Source organism: Eucyclogobius newberryi, unplaced genomic scaffold (assembly GCF_026437365.1).
Source record: "Eucyclogobius newberryi isolate DKJ021-1_F unplaced genomic scaffold, fEucNew1.0.hap1 SCAF_5, whole genome shotgun sequence".
NCBI classification, from domain to species: Eukaryota; Metazoa; Chordata; class Actinopteri; order Gobiiformes; family Gobiidae; genus Eucyclogobius; species Eucyclogobius newberryi.
This window is the reverse complement of record NW_027316167.1, coordinates 24,393,630-24,416,881: the sequence shown is the minus strand read 5'-3', so window position 1 is coordinate 24,416,881 and position 23,252 is coordinate 24,393,630. Positions and strand designations below refer to the sequence as shown.

General features: G+C 40.7%; 1 protein-coding gene across 1 annotated transcript; it reads right to left on the bottom strand.

The window, feature by feature from the left end:
* Positions 1-173: 173 nt before the first annotated feature.
* trpm7 (transient receptor potential cation channel, subfamily M, member 7) lies at positions 174-17,983 on the bottom strand. Its single transcript, XM_072465053.1, has 40 exons — positions 17,768-17,983; positions 16,801-16,880; positions 16,218-16,256; positions 15,813-16,017; positions 15,521-15,734; positions 14,823-14,947; positions 14,540-14,711; positions 14,287-14,461; positions 14,062-14,185; positions 13,799-13,871; positions 12,678-12,778; positions 12,212-12,346; positions 12,072-12,125; positions 11,848-11,988; positions 11,631-11,765; positions 11,266-11,543; positions 10,959-11,187; positions 10,640-10,795; positions 10,432-10,575; positions 9,373-9,501; positions 9,045-9,296; positions 7,800-7,974; positions 7,126-7,258; positions 6,869-7,047; positions 6,658-6,790; positions 5,835-6,565; positions 5,031-5,119; positions 4,871-4,961; positions 4,501-4,574; positions 3,838-3,875; positions 3,595-3,623; positions 3,301-3,354; positions 2,946-2,990; positions 2,748-2,813; positions 1,939-2,222; positions 1,719-1,801; positions 1,408-1,613; positions 1,277-1,328; positions 1,047-1,153; positions 174-965 (listed from the first exon to the last, which is right to left on the bottom strand). The coding sequence occupies exons 1-40, from the start codon at positions 17,813-17,815 to the stop codon at positions 853-855; spliced, it is 5,691 nt and encodes a 1,896-aa protein (XP_072321154.1). The 5' UTR covers positions 17,816-17,983; the 3' UTR covers positions 174-852.
* Between the last annotated feature and the right edge of the window lie 5,269 nt (positions 17,984-23,252).

Here is a 23,252-nt window from a genome sequence, read left to right as displayed (position 1 = left end):
TGTCTATAAAAGCATGTGATTTGCAAACCAAGAACTGGAACAGTGGCATCAGCTGAATGTTCTATGCAAACCACACCATTGTGCCACACTTCCTCATGATGGAAAGTACCTAGAAGGACAATGACAAAGGACTAAAGCCTCATAGTTCCTTCCAAAAAGAAACAGTCAAGACAGTCATTTAGAGATTTATTTGTTTAAAATTATATAAGTACAAAATGTATACAGTAATACCCTTAATTCCCCTGAATAAAATATTTGTTCAGCACATGCCAGGTTTCAGTATCTATAAGATACAGTAGATTGTGATTTGCTCAGTTGATGACAAAGATAGCAATAGTACCTCTGTAACAATAAAAACTTTAGCAATATTTGAAAGACAAGAAAATAACATACATTGCTCTGTAAAAGTTGCATTGCAATCTAAATACACTTCTAAAAACAGTGGTGGTGATCTGCAGCAGTGTCAGCCGACTGTCTTCAAGCAGCTATAGCAGATCAACAATGCACTTTGATCTTTTTTAACAAGGCAACCTTTCAAAATGTGTAATAAATAATATACCCTTTACAATAACATTGTACCTGTCCATATAGATATTTATATCCAATTCATAAACACTCAGAAACATATAAAAATGCTTAAAATAGTTTCCCATTCATGTATTAAAAATAAAGATTAAAATTATCAGTAAAATGACAACACAGCATCCTGGTGGGACAAAATACTGTACATCACAGCCTGCATGCATGGGTTTCCACGGAGACAGTTCTTTTGTTAACTGGGAAAACCTTATTCCTTGGCTTCAACATGATCTGATACAAACAATGAGGGCGCATGATTGCGAGGTCCTTCAGCTAAAGCGTGATCCTCATGGACTGGCAGGACTCCGGGACTCCGCCTCCTGGATTGGCGGGGTCATCGTGGGGGAACGACACTTTGTCCGGGGTGTACTCATTTCTCTTCAGGTCTGGACAAAAAGGGCAGCGCCGTCAGTGTTTTTTTTCTTTCCAACTATGGAGTCACTATTACAGATGGTTTTCACACTCACCGGGAAGTTTGAGTTTCCGGCAGCAGGAATGGCAGTGGTGTTTCGCACGGAAATTTCTGATGGCATCGTCCCCCAGGTTGGCAGGACCAAAAATCATATCATACGACCTACAGTAGTCCAGTATAATACAAGTTGAAAGTACTTTACTTTTTTATATTCATCATGGCACATAGTTTTGCTTCCGAGTGGCATGAATCTGCTTCAACTATTCACTCAAATGGCACACTTACCCCTTCTCACCGCTCTTGATGACAGATGGATCAGTCAGAATCTCCCCAACTCCTACAGCAGACAAACCAGAACAAAGACCGTTACAACAGCCGCTCCTCTGGTGGTTTTACTTCCATCTAAGCAGGCCTACCCTGCAGGTCGAGCACCAGCAGCTCTCCGCGGGTGTACTCGTACGTCCAGTGGCTGAAGGCCAGCATCGTCTCCTCCAGCAGGTTTGTGGGAACGATCTCCGCTCCGTTGTTGTTGTTAAACTTTCTGAACTCCCCAGTGATGCATTCCTCTATGGTAAACCACTGTCCAGCAGAGTGATAATAGAGCAGAAACACCTCCAGAAACCTGCAACCACAAACGCAGATGAGCTTTAGCTCAAGTGACAGCAACATCAGGCCGAAGAGGACGATCAAAGAGTACAAGCCGTGTGTTTAGCAGTAGAGTAAATACCTTGGTGAATAAGGAATAGCTTTAGGCCTGATTTGATTGAAGGCAAACGTGAGCTTCTGGGCAGCTCGTTGCTGCTGAATTTCCTAAAGACACAAAAACACTTCCAATACAAATGTTTTAAGTAGATTAATACAGGTTAAAACTGAACTAAGATGAATGTAATGACATAAAAATAATATGAATCACACCGTTTTACTGTATAATGAGGCGAAGTATTTACCCTGAGACAAAGATGCAGCACAGTCTCCTCCTTGTAAATGCTCTGCCAGGTCTGGACCACCTCTGGAAGGAAGGACTTGACGATGTACAGGTGGCCCGGTCTGAGGATGTCGTACTCGGACCATGTGCAGAGGACCTTGAGGGCGCGCCGCAGACCCCCACCCATCTCCTCTTTACTGAGGAACTCAATTTTAGCACTAAGGCCACGCTGGGCCCAGGAAGACATGCTGTTGTTGATGGTGTTGGGAGAGCTTTCCTCCAGGCGGTACACAGTGACGGGTTCACCTAAAGACAGAAAAGCACCGAAAAGATAATTTAATATGTGTATGTTCGATGTTCTGAATTAACATTATGCACACTTCAAGAATATAACACTAGATAATCCAAAAGAAAGAAATTATTATTATTATTGTCCTACCCACTGTATACATGTACCTTTTTCTCAATAATCATTGGCAAAGGCCTTTATTTTCATTGTGGTAAAATTTGGTTGTTTTGATGTTTTTTTCTATTTAGGACTTAGGTGGGATAGTACCAGTGGTAAGTGTTTATCATAGCTTTACATTGGTCAAGTGACAGTTTGTGGGGGAAAAAAACACTGAAAAGCAACTTAACGCCGAGTTCAGAATACCTCCACGGAAGTAATCAACACACACAATTTAAGCGCAGCACTTAATGGTCAAATCATAACTTTGTACAATAGCGTAGTATTTGAGGTTTGAAGATTTAGTCCTAATGAAACCCTAAAGCTTTGTCTCATCTGTTTATCATTTTATCATGTAAGTAGTAAACTGAAGTACCAGGTCTTACCTTTAGGGGGCACCGGGGTGAATGGAATACTGTGAGACAGCCTCATCAGGTTGTTTCGCTCAACAGCTGCAGCAACAAGATACCACAGTATTAAGATAAGATAAGATATTCCTTTATTGTCCCACATGGGGAAATTTCATTGATTATGGACAAGGATATTATAATGGAATACATGTTTACGTTTGAAATATTTCTCACCTGAGTATTGGACATTTTCCACAGGTTTAAATGGTGAGCCAATAGCTATAAAAAATGCATTAGTCACTCTTTGGTTTGTATTAAAACACAAGTAATGACAATTAGGGCAGTAAAACAAATCAGGCAAAATTGAGTGTAGTTCCAGCATAGTCCAGCAGAGGCCTCTTTCACACCTTTCAGGCACAACTCTGAGTGAAATGAGTTTGTAAATCAGGGCGTGGTAATCACAAGCTTAACAGCACTCAGTCATTTGATCTTGTGTGATTTATTTTTAATTGATCCGGCTGAAATTTGCAGTCCAATTATCCAGCCTTAAATATTGATGCCGTTTGATTGGTCAGTGAGGGCTACTCACAGTCCTTTCTGGTTCCGAGGTCAGTGTGTCGAGGCGTGTACAGAGAAACTGCGGCTGGAACCACAGAAATAAAACAGCACTGAGAACCAAAGCAAGACGTCGCCATAGCAATGGTGAAATTACCAATGCTAGGATGAAAGGGAGGGGTCTACAGACAGCAAATGTGATGTTTTGAATGCATGTATTCATTCTTTTAAAACAACCAATGTGTTTTAATGTTTCTACCTATACTGTTTGGTGGGAAGTGAAATACTGAGGCAAGAACACAAAAGAAATCATAAACAAACATCTTACCATTCAAAGTATCTTCCTCTGGGGCTCGTCTGACAAGAAAATAGATAGATAGAGTTAATTGACCTTAATTGTCATTAAGATATAGTACTATGCGGTTCTCTGAAGGCATAATTAAACTGAAACACTATTAAATACTGAGCAATTGTGGTGTACATGAATTCAAATGAGTAACAATTGTACTAAATAGTTTGAAAACATAATGACCACACATTTCTAACCATCACTTGCAATACTTATACTTACAGGCTACTGGTTTGGGCCGACTTGATTTGCACCCTCTCCTAATGGAAAAGGAACATGAAGAATGATTTAGTTGAGACATGTTCACAACCAGATTATAACAATTAAAAACCATGGCTGGCTCTCTGTAGGTTTGCCCTCTGATTTACTATGATCATAATTGGTAACATGCTATGCACAAAGAAAAGGCAGATTTCAAATACTGCCTTGATTTTTTTTTTTTTTTGTAAATATAAAAAAGAGTTTTTGGAATGGGCTAGAGGACCAGATCCAAATATTTAAGAGAGTCAGTTTGACATTTAAATGGATAGGTGTTCCAGTTTTTTGTATATTTGATTTGTATCCACAGCCTGTCATGCATTTTTTGAAGAAAATGCATGACATTGGGTAGATTATTCCTTTTTCATAGCTAAAGCCAAAAATCACAACAAACAATATATTTAATCCTTTCATAGGTGGAATGAGCATTGTGATTTGTGAATTTTAGGCTTATTTTAGAATTTGTGGGTTTGGAGAACGCTCAGAATGGTTGATTTGACTGCTGAAAATCATAGCTTCTTTTTATATTTTACCTTCCCAGTAGCTTGTGTGCTTTCTTAATCATTCACATAACGATATTTTGTACACATTTGAGCAGTGTGTAACTGTGTATGATGTAACATTCACCAGTAAAGCAGTTCTGGGGTCCTCGTGAATGAGAATGTCTTCAGCTGAAACTCTGCTCTTGTCCCTCCTCAAAGCTACAGAAATGGGAAAACATTTAGTGCTTCAAATGAACTTACAATAAATGGATAACTTTGGCTGGCATTTCAGTGGTTACACCAGATACCCCCCAGACCCACACCCACCCCCCCACCCCCCCACCCCCCCACACACACACACACCCACCCCCCCACACACACACACACACACACACACACACACACACACACACACACACACACACACACACACACACACACACACACACACACACACACACACACACACACACACACACACACACACACACACACACACACACACACACACTTACTCGAGTCAGGATGGAGAAAACCAGGGTTTCGGCCAAACTCTGTGAAGCCAGCATAAGAGTTGACTGCTCTCATGTGACCATGCGTTTCAGACTGTGGAGACAAACAAGTAGCAAAATTGAATAGAAGACTAAACTATTTTTGAAACACAAATAGGGTTACCTGTGGTCTGGTTTGTGCATCGGGCATTTGCTGTGTGCTAGTGCCAGGTTTTGGAGAGGAGTGGTCAAGCTCCAAACTGTCTTTATGTCCTGAAATGAAGAACGAGTTGAGTTAATAGTTTTTAATTTTACAATTATCATTCCTTGCCCATCAATAACAAATTTAATTTCCCATATTTAGTGTGAAAACAAAAAGTATTTTCAGAATAAGTGTTAAAATATACTGTGATCAATACAACAATGTAAACATTAAATGTGCCACATCCACATGAAATAGAAGAGCCCAGACTGACAGAGAAACTACAAGGACCAGAAAATAATGATCTGAAGATGGACAGGCACCAGCACCCTGCAGACCAGCTTTAGCGCAGACTCAAACCTGTTGTTGAATTGGGCAGACTTGCAGGTTTCCTTTTGGGGTTTAGCACCTCTCTCCTGCTTTGTCCTGCACACACAGAGCGGGGAGAGACTCGCGGGGCCCGCTCCATGTGCCTGTGTTGGTTCCCTGATATTACTTCAGGAATTATGCCCCGTGATGCCTTTAGATGAGTTTCTTCATCTCTGCCGATGATGCCAGTCAGGTGCTCGTCGTGGCAGAAAGCCAGGTTGACATAGCCGCCCATGCACCCCACTCCCTCCCTTTGTCCGAAGCCCACTTTGTTTTGAGCCTTTGCAGAGCAAGCAGGCAAGCGAGTAGGCTGAGCAGAGCCTGAAGACGTAGCGATAACTACAGTAGGACACTCGCACTCACGCACAGATTGTGATATCGCTGCTAGACAAAAGGCTTCCTCTTTCTGACACTTACCCACAAATGCGCCAAACTCTACAGTTGTGCTCTCTAGCCGTAAAGGCGCATGGTCAAAATCAGCTGAAGTCATTTCTGGTTGGCTGGATGGGGTGCTGCTGATGTGGAAGAGAGCCCCACCTGAGGGCACATTTGGCAGGCTGGAGGGCGAGTCGGAAAAGCCCGGCTCGTGTGGACGGCTCAGTTTACTCCGTGTGAGAGAGTGGCCTCGGAAGTGCAGCTCCGGAGGGGGCAAGGCCACAGCACTTTGGACAAAGGCACTGGGGCCAGCGCTGCTAGAGGAGCCAGCCTCGACAGCTGATGGCCCAAGCTCAAACAAGCCTCTCTTTTCTGGACTCAGACTAGGGTCCTTTCTGCGCACAATTTCACTTGTAGCCCTAAATGGAGGATCCGCCATGTTCACTCCAGTCTGAGAATAGGAAGAGCCAAACGAGTAAGTCCCCAAACTACATTTCCCCATCACAGATGATTTGGAGAGAGGTCCGGTGTCCATAGGCACAGGACCAATGCTGGGAACTACATTTTTGGAGAGGCTTAGTTCTCTGGTTATCTGATTGTGCACTTTGCTGGTCTCAGACGCTCGCTGAGCAGTGAGGGTCTTCAGAGTGTCCACAGTCAAAACTGAGAGGTCCTGGAGGTGTCCAATCTGAGAGTCCAGTGTGTGCAAAGAAGATTTAATGTAGTTGACCCGGTTTCCAACTTCTTTCAGTTGCATACACATGGTCTCAACTCTGAAAAGTAATAATTTAGCATTAAATTTGGCAATGCTCTGTACAGAAGGGTAACTAAGAAAGAAAAAGTAAACAATTGTTAATTTTAATACCTTTCAGAGGTAAGGCGTATGCGTTCTTCACTCCCAGAGTGAAACTTATCATCCCTTTCATGAAAGTACGTCTCTACACACTGCTCTTCAAAATCATGAAGCTTTTTTTGGTCTTCCTCTGTGAGAAACAGCTCTGGGGAGAAAATAATAATAATGTAGAGCACATCATCATTATTATTCCATTTGTGTAAGTCAGAAAAAGTAACTATACTTGGTCCATAGGTATTCTCTTTCTTGCGCTTCCGACACATACAGAACAAAGAGAAAATATGGCAAAGGAGGATAAATGGAGGTGGCAGAACAGGCTTTTCATGGTAGGCCATGATAAAATGATATCGCTGGTATTTCCACACAAGGTTTGAGATGGACTTCACTTGAATGTAGACATTGCTACAGAAAAACATGAAAACATAGTTTAACAAAAAAAAAAAATCAACAAGTTACAACATTAAAGAATGCGTCACTTACTTGAAAAAGGCAATGAGGAGGTTGACCATTAGAATGTACTGGACAAAGAGGTAGACGGCTTGAAGGAAAGGAGTCAACCAAACTCCCGCTGTACATAAACTTTGAACAGAAGCTTCACTGTTGTTGGCACAGACTGTGAGAAGAAAGGACAATAGAGAAGCACATGGCATCTTAACTCACACGGTCTGTACCACATCTTTGAACAAACAAACCAAGGCTACAGTTACAACATATTTAGGGAAATATATGAACAAAATTAGATTAAATATTTAACAATTTCTAGGTTGTTATACAAGATAATAATAGATAGTATCTTATAACAATCCAGGTGAGAATTTGAAAAGTCAAACCAAACATTTGGTTCACCTAAGCTTCAAACGCACCAACTCAAAAGATGACCAGATATTTGCTTTCCTTTAAGCAGATCATCTCAAGCCGAGTCGAGGCAGTCGATGCTATGGTGAAGCAAGAACAGCACTGCCCTCGTAGGGCAGTTTCACTGCTTTCTTACAGGAATCTCAGCATGTGAATGAGTGAGTAATATAATGATTACATGAAGTGGGTTCGATTTCCAGTGTCTCTGTGAGACAATCAGCTCTCATGGTCTAGTGGGGAGCTTTGAAAAAAATAGTCCTTACCCTCATAATCTTCCCTTCCATGCTCATCCAGCTTACCATCGATTTCATAGGCATACACCTCCCCATACATCATCCAATATGGTTGGAACACCACATCTTTGGCCAGTTTCCAGCTGGGCTCTTCGCTTGGGTACAGAATGGCTTTCCTGGGTACGCCATAGCTTAGCAGCACAATAGCCATTATTACCACTATGTAAAACATGTTGGCCACCTGAAATACAACAGTGAGAATATATTTACTGCTGTTACACAGGAGACAACAGTACACAAAGTCTGCACTGGGTTCTAAGTCACAAGTTGAGAATAATGCCTTCTTACAATTTGGAAGCCAAATAGACAAACCAGATTGGTGACAAAAGACTGACCACTGAAGTAACCCCCCCAGACAGGAATATACAATGATTCTACTCTAGCACTTAAAACACAACACGGGAGGGTTCTAAAGGTATGAAGGCTCAAACACAATGGTTGGTAATACCTGATTTCAACATAGGTGTATGCTGAAATATTGAAAACGATCCAGACATTATTATCTTGATACATTTGAATAGACTAGTAACTACAGTGGGTATGGAAAGTATTTAGACTCCTTTAAATGTTTCACTCTTTGTTTCATTGCAGCTAAAATCAACAAAGTTATATTTATCATTAATGACTGACCTAAACCCAATTGAGCATCTCTTGAGCAAGATTGGCAGAGAAACCCCAAATCCCAAGAAGACTCATGTCTGTACTAGCTCAAAAGATGCTTCTCTACTCAATACAGAGCAAAGGGTCTGAATACTTATGACCATGTGATATATTTCTGTTTTTTTCTGTCAAGATGGGGTGCTGGTTGTACATTAATGGAAATTAAAATGATTTTTTTTTATTTTAGAAAATAGCTGCAATGATACAAAGAATGAAACATTTAAAATAGTCTGAATACTTTCCGTACCCACTGTATGTACAGTGCATTACATTTGCATTGAAAAAGGTGATGTTAACTAGAACATTTAAAAAGGGGAAAAAAAAAAACTTTATTGGGGCCAGACAATAAAAGGTGAAAGTGCAAATACCCCACCTCAACATGTCATGTCAGAAATAACATTAACTTAATTTGATTACTTAAAATTTTGTTTAACCATTCAATACTATAAATTGTGTTTAACCATTCAATACTAAAAACTTTGAAAATGGTCAAATGCAAACCATTAACATTCACACATATTCAATAAATCAAAAGCTGAGCCATAACATCACCAAACAACTACAAAAATACTATTAATGTATTTGACTAACCATTTTAGCGATCATCATGACATAGGGTCCAGCTTGTTGGTTGACAGCGAGTATATCAAGCAGTCGCACAAACCAGAAGATGATATTGAGACAGTAAACTGTCCTCCCGGGGATGAAGGCCTCCCCTCCACCCAATCTCAGGCCAAAGCCAATGAAGAAAGTCAGAATTGCCACAAAATCTGACACATTAAAATATTCCCCAAACCATACTTTGATCTTCTGACTTATTTTACCAGCTTCAGACATGAACATCTAAAAACCAGAAAAAAGACATAATGTAGTTAGATCACAATGTGCTGTAAAACACTTAAGTCCAAAGGTAAATTACCTCTCTAATTTTTTCAATGGCTGATGAAAATATATAAATAATGACAATCCACTCCTGAGGAGACGGCCATACAGGCATTTTGACCAGGACCACGTACGAGTAGAGCATCAAGAAGGCAATGTAGAAAAGCTGACAAACCAATAAGAACAGTTATTAACAGGGTGACAACGTTTCACTTTGAGCGTAGTGTGTTTAACATATACAATTCATATACTGTATGTGCAATTCAAGTCACAGACAGTTGGAACAGAGCAGAAGATATCCCTCATCAAAATATTTTGAGTAACGTTAGCTGAGGCCCTTGAAGGGAAAAAACAAAACAAGAGCATTCAATGGACTGAAGAACTCCCTGAGCTCAGCTGGTGGTGAGCTGTGCTTTAGGGCTGTGTCTATGAAAAAAGGCTCTCGCTACACTAATATTTATAAACCTGCCTTTATTTCACCATCCTTTTCAAAGGAATGCCATCTGAACAGCCCTAGTGCCATTAATCTCAAATTGTGAATTAGTCTTGGCTGTAGACACCCTGTTCATTTCAACATTAGATTAAAATATGTACATTTATAAATGAAACCATGGGAAAAAAGACAATAAATGCACAAAATGAGCATGGAGATTTGAACACCTCAATATATTCAAAGCTCACTGGGGCTTGACAGGCCGTGTGAGTAAGAAGTTAAGGTATTAATGTAAAGTCACGTCACACGACCAGAAGAGATGAATAAGCTCAAGCCTCTCAGATAATATCTACAATCTACACAACCATCAGAGTCCAAGAGCCTGATCTACCACATGCTCCTGGAAACACAAGTGGCTACTGAGTTCAAGCGAGCTCGCCTCGGGCTTATTTAAACAAATGCATGTGAGAAAAGTGTACCGATGGATTCCAATGACCCAATGCGATAACTACCCTATGTACGGTCGTAGCATCACTTTACTTTAAGGAGAATAACATGTGGTTTCCAATGGATAAACGGTCTTAGATTCTAATAACCTGCCCCACAGAAGCCTCCTCATTAATATTGTGCTTGACACCATAACATCCACCTGTGTATGCGTACCGTGTTGGCCCAGAACTTGACTATGGGAGCATGGTAGAAGGCATAGATTTTCCTCGTTAAAGGAAGCTTTCTGGGGCGAATTTGTGTTTCCATGTCACTTTTCCCCTCCACGTGGTCAAGTCCTCTGCTCTCTTTAAACACATCCTGTAAGGTGATCCAATAAACTAGTTAGAGAACACACATACATCTGGAGAATCTCAAAACTTACCATTTGAATGTCGTCAACCGTGTGATGGAAGTTACTTTCACTGTCCTCCATTGTCATCTGGTGATCGTCCTGCGTCTGAGGGATGTGGGCCATCTCCGCTTTGGATTTGTACTCCAACAACAGGATGGCAGGAGGCACCAAGATACTCAGAATCACCTGGACGTACAAAATACACGCAGGTAAAACCAATGCACGCTTTTAAGTGAATGTACAAATTGGGCTGATGTGACAAGGACAACTTAGAAATGCAGATACTTGAGTGCTAGTTAAACAATAACAATAATGAGCTAAAAGGAAAATAATTGAAAAGCACATGAACCTTGTACCAGGAGTTCTTGCGCATGTTTAGCCGCCCCATCCACATATCGGACAGGAGCATTTGAGTGCTGTTATGAGCTACGAATGGCCGAAGGTGGGACGAAACAGCCAGTTTGAGACAGGTGGAATTGCTCCAGTTTTTGAGCTCATAAGTCAGCAGCTTCATGGCCATGGTCTCGTCCTGTCTGAACGACTGTTCCAACAGATCTATAGCCAGGGTCCCAAACTCACTAAAAACGCAAACAATGACATGTTTATTCTCATACAATCTCACACCAAACATAACTCACTAGTTTTTGCTAACATACGTGGAATATTCTTTAAACTCCTCAGATGTATCATCTACAACGTCACTTTTTTTAGCCTCATAGCCCATCGATCGACAGAGTTTGCAGGCCACCAGAGCTTTGGCCATGTTTTCTTCCCCTTGCTGCCAAAAAAAGAGTGCCATTTTCTGCCTCTTCAGAAGCACCGCCCATACAAGTAGCTCATTGAAAGGGTAAGGAAAACGCCGGGTCTCTGGATCATCGATGTCCACTATTTCCTCCTTGATTCTTTTCTTGTTTTGTTCCAAAGACGTTTCCAGCTTAAATGGAGGGAAAAAATATTTTATAGGGTTTACATTTTGGTCTCAAGTAATGTTTGACTAAAACATGCATCAACCAAGTGTTACCTTTGGTTTGTACGGCTGTGCTGTTTTGATAAAGTGGTTGTGCCTTGTCTTTTCTTTCTTGTCAGCTTGCATGCTGAAAGACTCATGGCTTTTTCGTAGATGGGACCCGGGGCCCGGTAAGTGCCGCCCTGACCGCTGCACGGACAAAAACATTTTATAAATGGAGTTGTATGTTACATCTGGTTTTCAAAAACAATAAAGTGGCGGACCCTCATACCCTGTTGTTGGCATGGAGATTGTTGTAAATGATTCTGAAGCGTTTCCTTGTGTAATTGCACCTGTAAGTCCCACCCATCAAATACTCAATAACCAAGCCCACATCTATTAGCGAGAGCTTGTAGTTTGGAGGGAGATGGCTCTGAAAGGCATCAAAGGAATAAGAATTCAGGGAATGTGTTAATAAATTGATTTAAAAATGTAAATAGATACAAAGATACCGACCTGTTTCACATCCCTGACAAGGTGTAAAAGAGTAGGGTTGTTTGGGTGATGTTTCTGTAGAACAAGTATGAAAATAAAGAAATCAAGAACACATGTTTTACAAGCCAAACATGCCATTTATCAGTAGTTTGAATCATTACAGTGTTGTAAAGCTCCTCAAGTCGGCTGATGGTTAAAAACCGATGCATGCTCACACCGTTTTCTATGAGCAGTTTCACAAACTCCACTCTGTCCATCACAAGTGCATCCAGCATGGCCTGCTCCAGAGAGCTCACCTGCAACAGCAGAAAGTCATATCCAGTATTTAGGCCAAGCAGGGTTTCAGAATGATCAAAAATTAGGACAGCTGCCGTAGCAATTAAACATTTAAATCTAAATATTATATATATTTTTAAAGAGGAAAAAGTCCTCTTTAAAAATAAGCTGAAACCCATGAATAAAAAAGGTTGTAGTAAAAACACAAACTTCAGGGCAGTTTGCCCTGGTTCTGCCCCTTGGGAAAACTAACAGTGCAGATTTGTAGACAACAGATATTTTGGGTAATTCCGAGGATTTGAAGCAAATTCCTCTAGAGACTTGGAGATTTGCTCACACAGGGAAACGTACCACAAGCTGCTGTCCATAAATGAACACATGATTCTTGGCAATGTCAACACGATCCCAAGCCATTGTCAGAACCAGCTGCTCGAAGGGAGATGCATTTGTACCTGAAAAACATATATATTTTGAATTAAAAACAAAACAAAAACATCAGAGTTAACACTTTTGTCTGAATTAGAGACTGCTAACATCAAATTTAAAGCAATTTAGTGTGCCAACCTTGGGGATTAAGACACATTCAATTTGAAAGCATACATGTATAAGTAAAGTACTTTAGATAAGTTATTGTATGTGTCTGTAGAGGGGAAGTATATCTTTCTGTTTATAGAAGTGTTACTGTTTTACTGAGGTGACCCCTGTGGGACTCGTGCCCTGCTGTCAGTATTTTAAGTTGAGTTAATCATTAGACAAACAGATTTTCAGTATTTGATGCATGGACAATCAGAAGAGCCTTTTGCAATCCTGCAACACAAGAACTCGGCAGACCGACCCAGAGTATCATCGAGAGAACAGAAAGTGGCCCATTTTCACAAAGCAGGTTGAACTACTCAGAGTTACATTCTTGACTCGGGTCAACCCAGAGTTTCACGTTTTGGAAAGCAGGTTTGGAGTAGAGTTAGACCTCTCAGTTTGATCAGCTTGAGTTTGGCTGAGGACACAACCATTATCACTAGAGCCCAGGAAAGAGGATTCACCGTGGCAACAGTAAACCATGCGAGAGGAACAAAGGGATGGTCGTATTATTCAGGATTGATATTAAAATGAGATGGTAAGTTTAAGTGGACCTTTAATGAATAATCAGTGTGATGCATAAGCAACCTTATATTATTTATTTCATTAAGTTTATACTTTTTTAAGAATGCAGTAACATGCAAAGTTATATGTATAATAATGGAATTAAAAGGCAATGTGATACAAGAACAAAAAGGGAAAAGGCAAATGAAGGAACTTTGTTTTCAAAGTGTATCATGTGTCAGAATGAAAACATACCATCTTGAAACCCTAACCTTCTAATGCCAACTGTCCTTCTAAAATAGAACAAGAAGAGTATAGTCTAACTTCAATTTATCAGCATTCATGTATCGGTCACATGAAGATAAAAGGCCCAGTTTAAGTCTTTGACTAACCTTGAAGTAAGGCTCTCAGGATAGCTACGTCAATGTCCTGGTGATCTTCTGAACTTATGTGAAACACAGTTATCTGTTTGGAAAGAAACCAGAGGGCAATGCAATAATCTTCAGGCAGGCAAGTTTGGGTATTTGAAAATTACATTAAATATATGTTTTTTAAACTGCAATCAGGATTTTGTAACCACTTAAAATGTAATTTAGTTAATATATTGTTAACAGCTCAAAACTGTGATGATGACAGAAACATGTTTACACATTACCAGCTCTTTGCTCTTCATACATTCCATGAGCTTCTGAAAGAGGTGGATGGCATCACTCCGTCTGAAGTTAAATGTTTTCTTTATGGTTGCAATTATGTCAGTCTCCACTCCATCAGGAAGAGTTCTGCAAAAAGGATAAACTACTTAATGTGTAATATTTTAGTATAAGAGATACTGTAATCAGACTTTTCCATGAAACGTATAACTCTTGTTGGCATTGCCTACCCGCCCTCCTCAGTCTGCTTATGGACATAGGCCAGTATGTCCGCCGCACGGCCTGTCCCTTCACACACCACCACTGGGACAGGAGGAGTCTCCTGAAGATACTCCAGAACAGTCAAGATCACATGAGGGCCGCCTTCTAAGATCAAGGCCACCACAGGTACACCCTGGCCAATACCTGCACCACAGGAAAAGCTAGAGTTATTTCAATATTAACAAAGGACTTTGTTATATCCTTTTTATTCAGCAATCTTACGAGCATGTATCCTCTGGAGGTTAATGTGCTTCTCCAGGTCTCGGCGCAGTTTGACCTCTGCACCATACTTTCCCACAGTGCCATCGTCCACCAAGAGGAAATGAGAATGCAGATTGTTGAGAACGTTGAGTTTACTGAGAGGGTTCAGTAGTGTTTGGTAGGGAGCGATAATCTGCAGTGACAAAGTGAAAAAGCAAAAACAGAGGGAAAAATAATGACTCAATAATGATGACTTCTTCATACTTAGCATAAAACAATTGCAAACAATTAAGTTGAGTCTTACATCTCTGCCGATGAGATCATCCTTGTTTTCAATGACTCCCCAGGGAGCAATGCCGACTGAGCAGATTTTCTTAGATGATCTTGAGCAATGCTCTTTGAGGGCATCTCCAACATGCTTTGCTACACCTGTACAAGACACAGAGCAGAAATGTAATCCTTATGCTTATGTAGTTTCATTGCAAAGGCACCAACAATACAAATATATTAGTCCAAATAATGAATAACAGAGTGCAATGCAAAGGTGTCATATTTCAGCTCAGTTTAAAGTGACAGAATTAAAATTTGAATCTGAAATTATGTAGCCTTGTATTCCAGTTGTTTTGAACCACAACTCTAAACTAATGGATAAGGGAGATTCAGCAGTAATTTGTGAGCCCTTCCAAGCTGACCTGGGTGCCAAAGAGGCATTAGAGTAATCACTAGCTCTGGGTAAATGGCCCCTATGAGTAATGACTTAAACACTGTAATAGACCACAGCATCTTAGCAGCTCTTTGCGGCTGTAGACACACCTTGGTCACAAAACACAGCCAAATGATATGCTTATGGGCCAGTAATACAGGTTGTGCTATATCAGCGCACTGAAGAAATAAGTTTGATGGTTTGGTGGTCTGAGGGTCTGTGGAATATGTGAATTCTCCATAACGTCAGGTCAACCATCAGTCAAACCTTTACTGATGATTTTAAGTCCAAACACATACCTGTGTTGACACCTTCAGTAAAGATCCAGGCCCCAGTGGTGACTGCAGCTTTTATAAGGCCTTTACCCACCACCTGCTTGATTCGGGGATGGAGCTCAAAATTTTGAATTCCTCCATGGACAGAAATCAAGATTTTGGGAAGTTCCATGTGCCATTCCTTCAACATCAATCGCAAGATGTTCTCAGGCCGTGAGTCATAGGACAAACGCACATACTGGAATTGTTCAAAACCAACAACACATAAGACACCCATTTTAAGTGATATTGATCTGTAGACACAAGAGTCTCTCACCTTGGCTCTGTACGAGTGGGAGCCCCCCTGGAAGTTGATGACACCATAGGCATCTGTGAGACTGGCCTCTGTGTGTTTCTCCACTGACCACTCCTCCAGCTCGGGCGCAGTTAGGTTAGCAGCTTCACCCAACCTCACGTCCGAGTATTTGGTTGCAATGCTGGCTGTAACGCCATGTTGCCGTGCAAGTCGCCCACAGTGGCACCTAGACAGATCCACATGTCATTTATTTATTTATTTATCAAAGTGAGTCAAGTGGGACACAGAAAGCCTGAAGTTGAACTGTATTGAACATAGGTCACTGTGCAGTAGCTCAATGTTGCTTATAAATGAATTTTCTAAACAAGAGCATGATAACAGTAAGATTTAATTTTGAAACAACTTGAGCTGATCCATAGAACTTACCGAACAAGCTGCTGGCAAATCTGGCATCCCGGAAGGCATCTGAAATGATTGAAAAACAAGTTTAATAAACAAAAGTAGGAAATATACACGAGCAGCAAAATGCATTAGAGCTAGAAGAATGAAAAAGCTTTACATGAAAATAACTTCTAAGTAGGCACCATGTGTACTTAATAGCAAAACACAAATAGCAGTGTCAAATGTGCCTCTCAAAGTCTTACAGTGAAGGGCCAACCTATTTGGCATGTCAATGATAGCGGTGCATTCCATTATAACATCACCATGTCAAATACCAGCAAGTACCATTCTGCAGTGAATTGTGCTCCTCCATAAAACATCACAAGCATTAATCTTTGAAATAAAAATGCCAACGAGACAATACAAATGTGATTGACATGATCCCATTCATCCCACTCATTTGAAACTGGGAAAATCATACAAATCAAAGGTGTGAGTGCATTGATTGTATGAGAGTGGTGGTTAGACTTTGGGTGCTCTTTATCACTCTGTACAATTAGAGCACATCCATGGCAACACATCTCACACGACAGTACCTCAGGGAAGAGGCCAGAGTAGAGGCACATACCTGTGGGGCTCTCTGGACACTGTGAGCATATGCACACATTCCCTCTTGCTGAATGTGTTCTCTATCCAGGGTTTCTGGGACTGTGGACAGACAGAATTCATTTAACTTTTTCATTACAATTGTACTGAATTTACCCAGTAAAATTCTTTATGCAAGTTTTTTTATGAGGGAACAAGTTGTTTTGCCTGGAATATTTCACAAAACAGCATAAAACTTCGTAATCGTCAAGGAGAATCAAACCAATGGATGTATTTTTGGCAATAAACACAACAGATGGACAAGTTAATACCATACTGTTGAACACTCCAGGTAAAGCAATAACGCTCCACACAAGTGCTCAATTAATGACAGTTGGCCAGGTTACAAATGAACTGTAGATGTGTTGATGAAGAAAGACAGGAACCTAAATTACCCCTACATCTTTACCAATAATTTAAAACAAGCGTTGTTTCCGTCATCTATCCAAAAGGATTTATGCCACAGGAATTTAATAATGCTTATTGTTCCAAGTTGAGATTCTGGAAAGCCTCTGTGAGATTAGTAGAGCTAATCTTCTTAAAGAAATCTGTAGGTTCCCCCGCCACACAGCATTTGGGTTAAGTACGAACTCAAAATCACATCACTTGAACTTCAAACAAAATCATCTTAAATTGGTTACCTTCTTATTTTTTTTTTTTTACAATCAACCAAATAAAGGCTTAAAAAATTATGGAGAGAGGTTAATGCAGAATAACTTTCACATCATAACAAAGCAGACTACAAACTTTAGTGCTGTACAAAATAGAAGTATGTTGTAGATGGTTAAGAACAACATCACACTAGTCACCTGCAGTCTGAGTCGACATGTGGAAAGTGACATAAATGCAGTGAATAGAATGTCAAACTTAACAGGCGCACAAGGCAAAAGGAGAAGTGTAACAACAGTGGCTTGTGTGAAGCTCTTGACCAGTTACCAATGAGTGCGTACCTGGATGTCCTCCTCATCTCTGTGTTTAAGGGCTTTGTACAGGAACATACCAAAACTCCTTCATGCATCTCCCAGACAAACCACAGTCACCACCACAGCTCTGTCCTTTCGCCACACTGAAGATCCATCCAACATTTGAATACAGGTTTCAAAGTCTACATGAGCGCTTGCCACACAGATCCGGACTCAGTTAAAAAGTGAAAGCTCCTGAACTCCAGTGTTAATCTGTAAGAAGCAGTAGATGAATGTGTCTGGGACAGGCTAGATATTACACTTGCAGCCCGAGGAGAAAGAGACGCAAAGGCGGGGGATAGAGAAAGGATTAGAAGATGGGCAGAGACCTCGATGATATATACCTTGTTGTCGACTGAAGACGCCACACCAATTGTGATTCATCCCACACGCACATACACACTGCACCCAACAGCCAGACTCCACAGAGTCTGCCTCAAAAACACTCATTTCAACAGCAAACTCCAGGGTGTACGGCTTTTAGTGAAGTGATCGGTCAATGGCGTCTTAGTTGACCAAATTTATTATTAGTCAACTATAGGGCTGTCACCAACTATATTATTAGGCCCGAGCGCCACAAGCTGGCGAGAGGCCTATTAATCTCGTAAGGCCGTCTCGCCCACTTCCAAACACTCACTAACGCACTCCTTCACTCACGCACGCCCCGTGCATACTAATTAGTAGTAGGAAAATGGAACATTACCGTTGTAAACGGGCGAAGCCCGTGCAAAAGCACTCATTTGCCCTAAGTAGCTCACGAATACGTTCCCCATCTCTTGCATGTTCCGTGCATATAAGCATGTAATGCAAAAATTTAACATTATTACTGTATAGAGGGCCAAAAACACAAAGTGGGCGGGGCCCACTCAAAATTAACGAAAGTACCCGTCAGTGACCAGGGACCCACACCATGAGGTAGGAAAGCGCGAGCGCTTTCCGAAAATGTATAGTTTATGATATTTGAAAAATGGGAAACATTGTTTTCGCATCGGAATATTCTTTCTTTCTTCTTTCTTCTCGGGACCAACCCCCCTATTTTTCACCCAGTGAACATTGACGAAAAGTCACAAAAATTTGCACACCTCTAAAAATCGTGCCTCTCTACATTCTGGCTATTTCCCTTTTCTAAAATAAAAAAATTGGCGCGCCAGCGCCCCCAAATGTACCAAAAATGCATTGAGAGATAGGAAATGACCCAAAAAAAATGTGATCGTGGAATCATGAAATTTGGCGCAGAGGTAGATGGTGACAAGAGAAGTAAAAAATATTATTACGGTAACGCCGTCCACCCAACCAAATGTCGGCCATATTGGTTCAAAAATGGCTAAGCAGGACTCGGGAGTTTTTCCAAATGTCGTACTCTTACGAACTCCTCCCAGGGCGTTGGCTCTAAAAAGCTGAAATTTGGTGAAAATGCTACTGAGGAGTGGGACATCAACAGTTATTCAAATTACACTGATACCTGTCACAATCTCTGTGCGGCGAAGCCGCAAACTTTAGCTAGAATTTCAGAAATCTCAACATTTCTGCCGTTTGCGCAGATAAAGTCCGAATTGCGTCAAATTAGAATCAGTTGTTAAACTCTTTGCGCTAAACGTACTTGAAGTGAAATAAATTAATTTGGCACCACAGCGCCCCTACAGATTTTATATGGAGGTTAAATGTTTAGTTTTGCGAAATTTGACACACAACTCAATTTTGGCATCCCCATCAAAAAAGTTAATGAGACCCATGTCATAATTGTTATGGTTTTGCCGTAGCGATGACCAAAACCTCCCATGTTATTCCAATGGGGAAATCGCCAGAACATGTTTACACTTTAGACTTTCACAAACTCCTCCCAGGGCGTTAGCCCTATTAACCTGAAATTTGGTGAGACTCATCTTCAGGGGTGGACCGTCAAAAGTTATACACATTTTTATTCAAAGAGTCACGGTGTCTGTGCGGCAAAGCCGCACATTTTGCCAAGAATTCAAAATAAAATTGCTTTTTGATGGTAAAACAAAGGGGAGAAGATGTGACAGCGTCACAGATTCAGCAGTAGGCGTAATAAAAGGAGGCGTTAGCGCCCCCTCCTCTTGCGGCGTGGCGGCGGTGGCGTGGTGAGGGCCGATCATTGCCGCTTGCAGCTATATTTAATGATTATTTTAGTAGTCGACTGGTCAAACATTTATTTATATTGTACATTGAAACACTTTAAATACATAATCAACCAAATAAATGTTGAAATATGGTGACAGAAGGCTTTTAGACAGAGAATATTTAAGAATAAAGTAGATTATTGATGAATATTTTAAACATTTTGAATTACTGTCATCTTTTGTATAAAAAACATATTTTTGTATGTGATTTAGAGTCTGTATAGTACAGATAATGATCAAAATACAGCTACCATTCTTTTTGGTGGACTAGTCACAATAAACTGATTATCGTTGTAGCCCTAGTCAACAAAGTATTTGATTTGAATTATATGTATTTATATATACACCAGCTAAAAGGAGAATGCCTGGAGTCAGGGTTAGGGTTCCACAAACGAGGATGCCGTTTACTAGACTAGTAGTATTATTTCACTGTATACTTGGTAGTTTGTGTGTGTGATCTTAATCATTTTAAAGAGCACTGCCGCCCCTTTTAAATCGATTAAATACTAAAGATTAACAATTAATCAACTACAGCTCTATCGGGTGCAGCAACAAGTCTCTGTTTGAGCAAACCTGTCACGTGAAACGTGAGGGGGAAAAATCTAATTAAAAAAGGCTTTATCAGTTTTCTTAAAAAGCAATGACTTAATACATAAAAAAATAAGAAACTCAATTTGATGTCACTATACTAACTGCTTTATTCTTGAAGACAATTTTCTCAGCCCATTTCATGTGTAAGGTGTTGATAATAAAGACACAGAGCCCGCACTGATTAGACCAGTTCAGATACACACACTAAAAAATAAAAAAATTATGTTTCTATTTTCATTTATATGAGAGGCGGCAGTAGCTCAGTGGTAGAGAGCTCGTCTTCTGATCCAGCGGTTCGAATCCCGCTCTGGTAGAGCAATCAGATCTGCATGCCCACAGGTTGGCGGTGCTATCGCAGCTGCCTCAGGTGAATACCGCTGTTGTGTCCTTGGGCAAGACACACCCAAACACTGGAGTGTGAATGTGTGAGTGAATGTGTGACTGGTTCCTTGATGTAAATCTCTGAGTGCGTTGACGGTAGAAAAGCGCTACATAAATGTGACCATTTAATCAGTCTTTTTTTTACAAAACAAAACTTAACTCAACTTTAAAGACAGATTTGACATAAAGGTCAGAATTAGCTTGGGAAAATGCTTTAAGGAATTGCCCTAATTGAGTCCGATTCAGACAAAGGCAGATAAAGTGGGCAGTGCTTCTTGACCCTGTAACCATGGCACCTGAGAATGTCTGGCACTGAAGACATGAGGAGCTCCTGCCAAAAACACACTTCCTCCCTCCTTTCCCTTTGAGCTTACGTCCACGAAACTTTCCTATAGCAACATCCGTCCACCTCCATTTGTACTCAATGGGTTTATTTGAATTATATTTTAAATATATAAATACTTTTTCAGAAAATACATTTAAACTGCAGAAGGATAGCAATAACTTCAACACAGTATCATGAACTAACCATCATAGATGAGGCAGGTGTATTCATGACATGGTTATTCATGATGTAACCACACAATATTCCATTACTAACTTGCCATTATGGAGGAATAAAGTCTGGCGGTAATGCAACACTCGGATGCCAACCGCCATAAAACAACAACAACAACAACATTATTGCTTTCACAACAAACTTATTTTTAAAACAACTAAACACACTGCTGTACATTAAACAAAGGTGTATGAAGTGGTTGAATAAGTATATTTAAATGTAGTAGCCTGACCTACTGGAAACTTCCTAGTAAATTAAAAGCCAACTATAATGGGAAGGAATGTGATTCATTATAGGAAACTTGATTCTTGGAAGGAATGGACAAAAGTTAATTTATATCATAGTCATAAGACCAAAGTGTTTTATCAAAGTGCAGTGCCCTCTGGTCTGGACAGGCTCTAAAAAGCACATGCTGATAATAGAATGCTCACCTCAGGCTGTGACCTAGTCAAGCACTCAGGTCAATGTCTTTATACAATGAGTTTAACCCTATTCTAAAGTGAGGTGGGGTCACCTTTGGTGTTAGTTGGTAACTAGGGAATTTAAAATAAAATATTTAGTTTGTGAAAAGCATCTCAGAATCTATTATATGCACAGTGAGTTCATAACAGAACCACAAGTAGATGTATTTAAAAGGCCATTTGTGGAGCCACATGTTAATACAGTGTAATACAAGCTTTAACTAATAACATGGTAAAACAGGTCTGCCAAAATTTGCACACAATAAAGACATTTTAGATGACAGGACAGTGAATGTCCATGTCACTACCATTCAGGAGAGGTAGAGTCAATGATGAGCATGATGCTGACAGCAGTGCTAAAGCTGCACTGTTCACCCATGACAGACACTGATGGCTCCCTCAGCTCTGGAGGCTCCGTGTAGACTCAGGGAAACCGCAGCTTTCACGTAGTAAGCAGTATCATGTGACCAGACACACTGCAGTGTGGGGAAAATGACTCAGGGTATAACAGCAGATTTGAATTTTCGAAACGTATGTTTGCAGTGTCATTTCAATAACCTCACACCACAGCAACATACGACTGCTTCCTCTTCGGTGCATTGTAGAAGTGTGTGGTCAAACGCTAACTACAACATATAATCTGCCTTCACCACAGACATTTGGAAATGGGAGAAGAACGGGCGTCCAAACTGAACACAAAAAGTTGGTCTTGATCTTTAAAGCACAACCCTGAGTCTAAAGATGGAAACAAGTTATCTAAAGATAATTACTGCAGTATTACGCATACGTTTACTTCCAGAGTTAAGTTTGGTTCTATTAAAATAACCATTTCAATTATTAAAGCTAGTACAGCTGGCACATTGAGCTAATGAATAGAAGAGTCAGACAACAACACAGCTACATTAGCAGCTCCTGCTACTTTGCGCTAGCTCTGATTAAATACCTAGCATAGCTCATTTAGCGCTAGCGAGCTAACGTTAGCTCAGTCTGCTAACGCTACATCGCGTGCAATCAGGGATCATTTCTTTGCGATCTGTATGGTAATGTAATGTCTTTTCCTCAGTCAACAGAACAACTTTTGCCATGCCAACCTGACAGACAGAGAGGGACCACACCAGTACCATTAAGCGCCACGTCTGAGGAACCTGCCATGGGGACTTATCAAGCTACATCCGTACAAACACCACATTGAGCAGACAAACAGGCGGCTTCAGAAACACGTACCATCCTCTTCACCGTTGAGACTCAGGAAGAGCTGTGCTGCAGCGTGTATCCATCTATTGACGGTGCTCTCGGTTGGCCTCAGAAGAGCCCGTGGAACACTGGGGAGATCGGCTTCA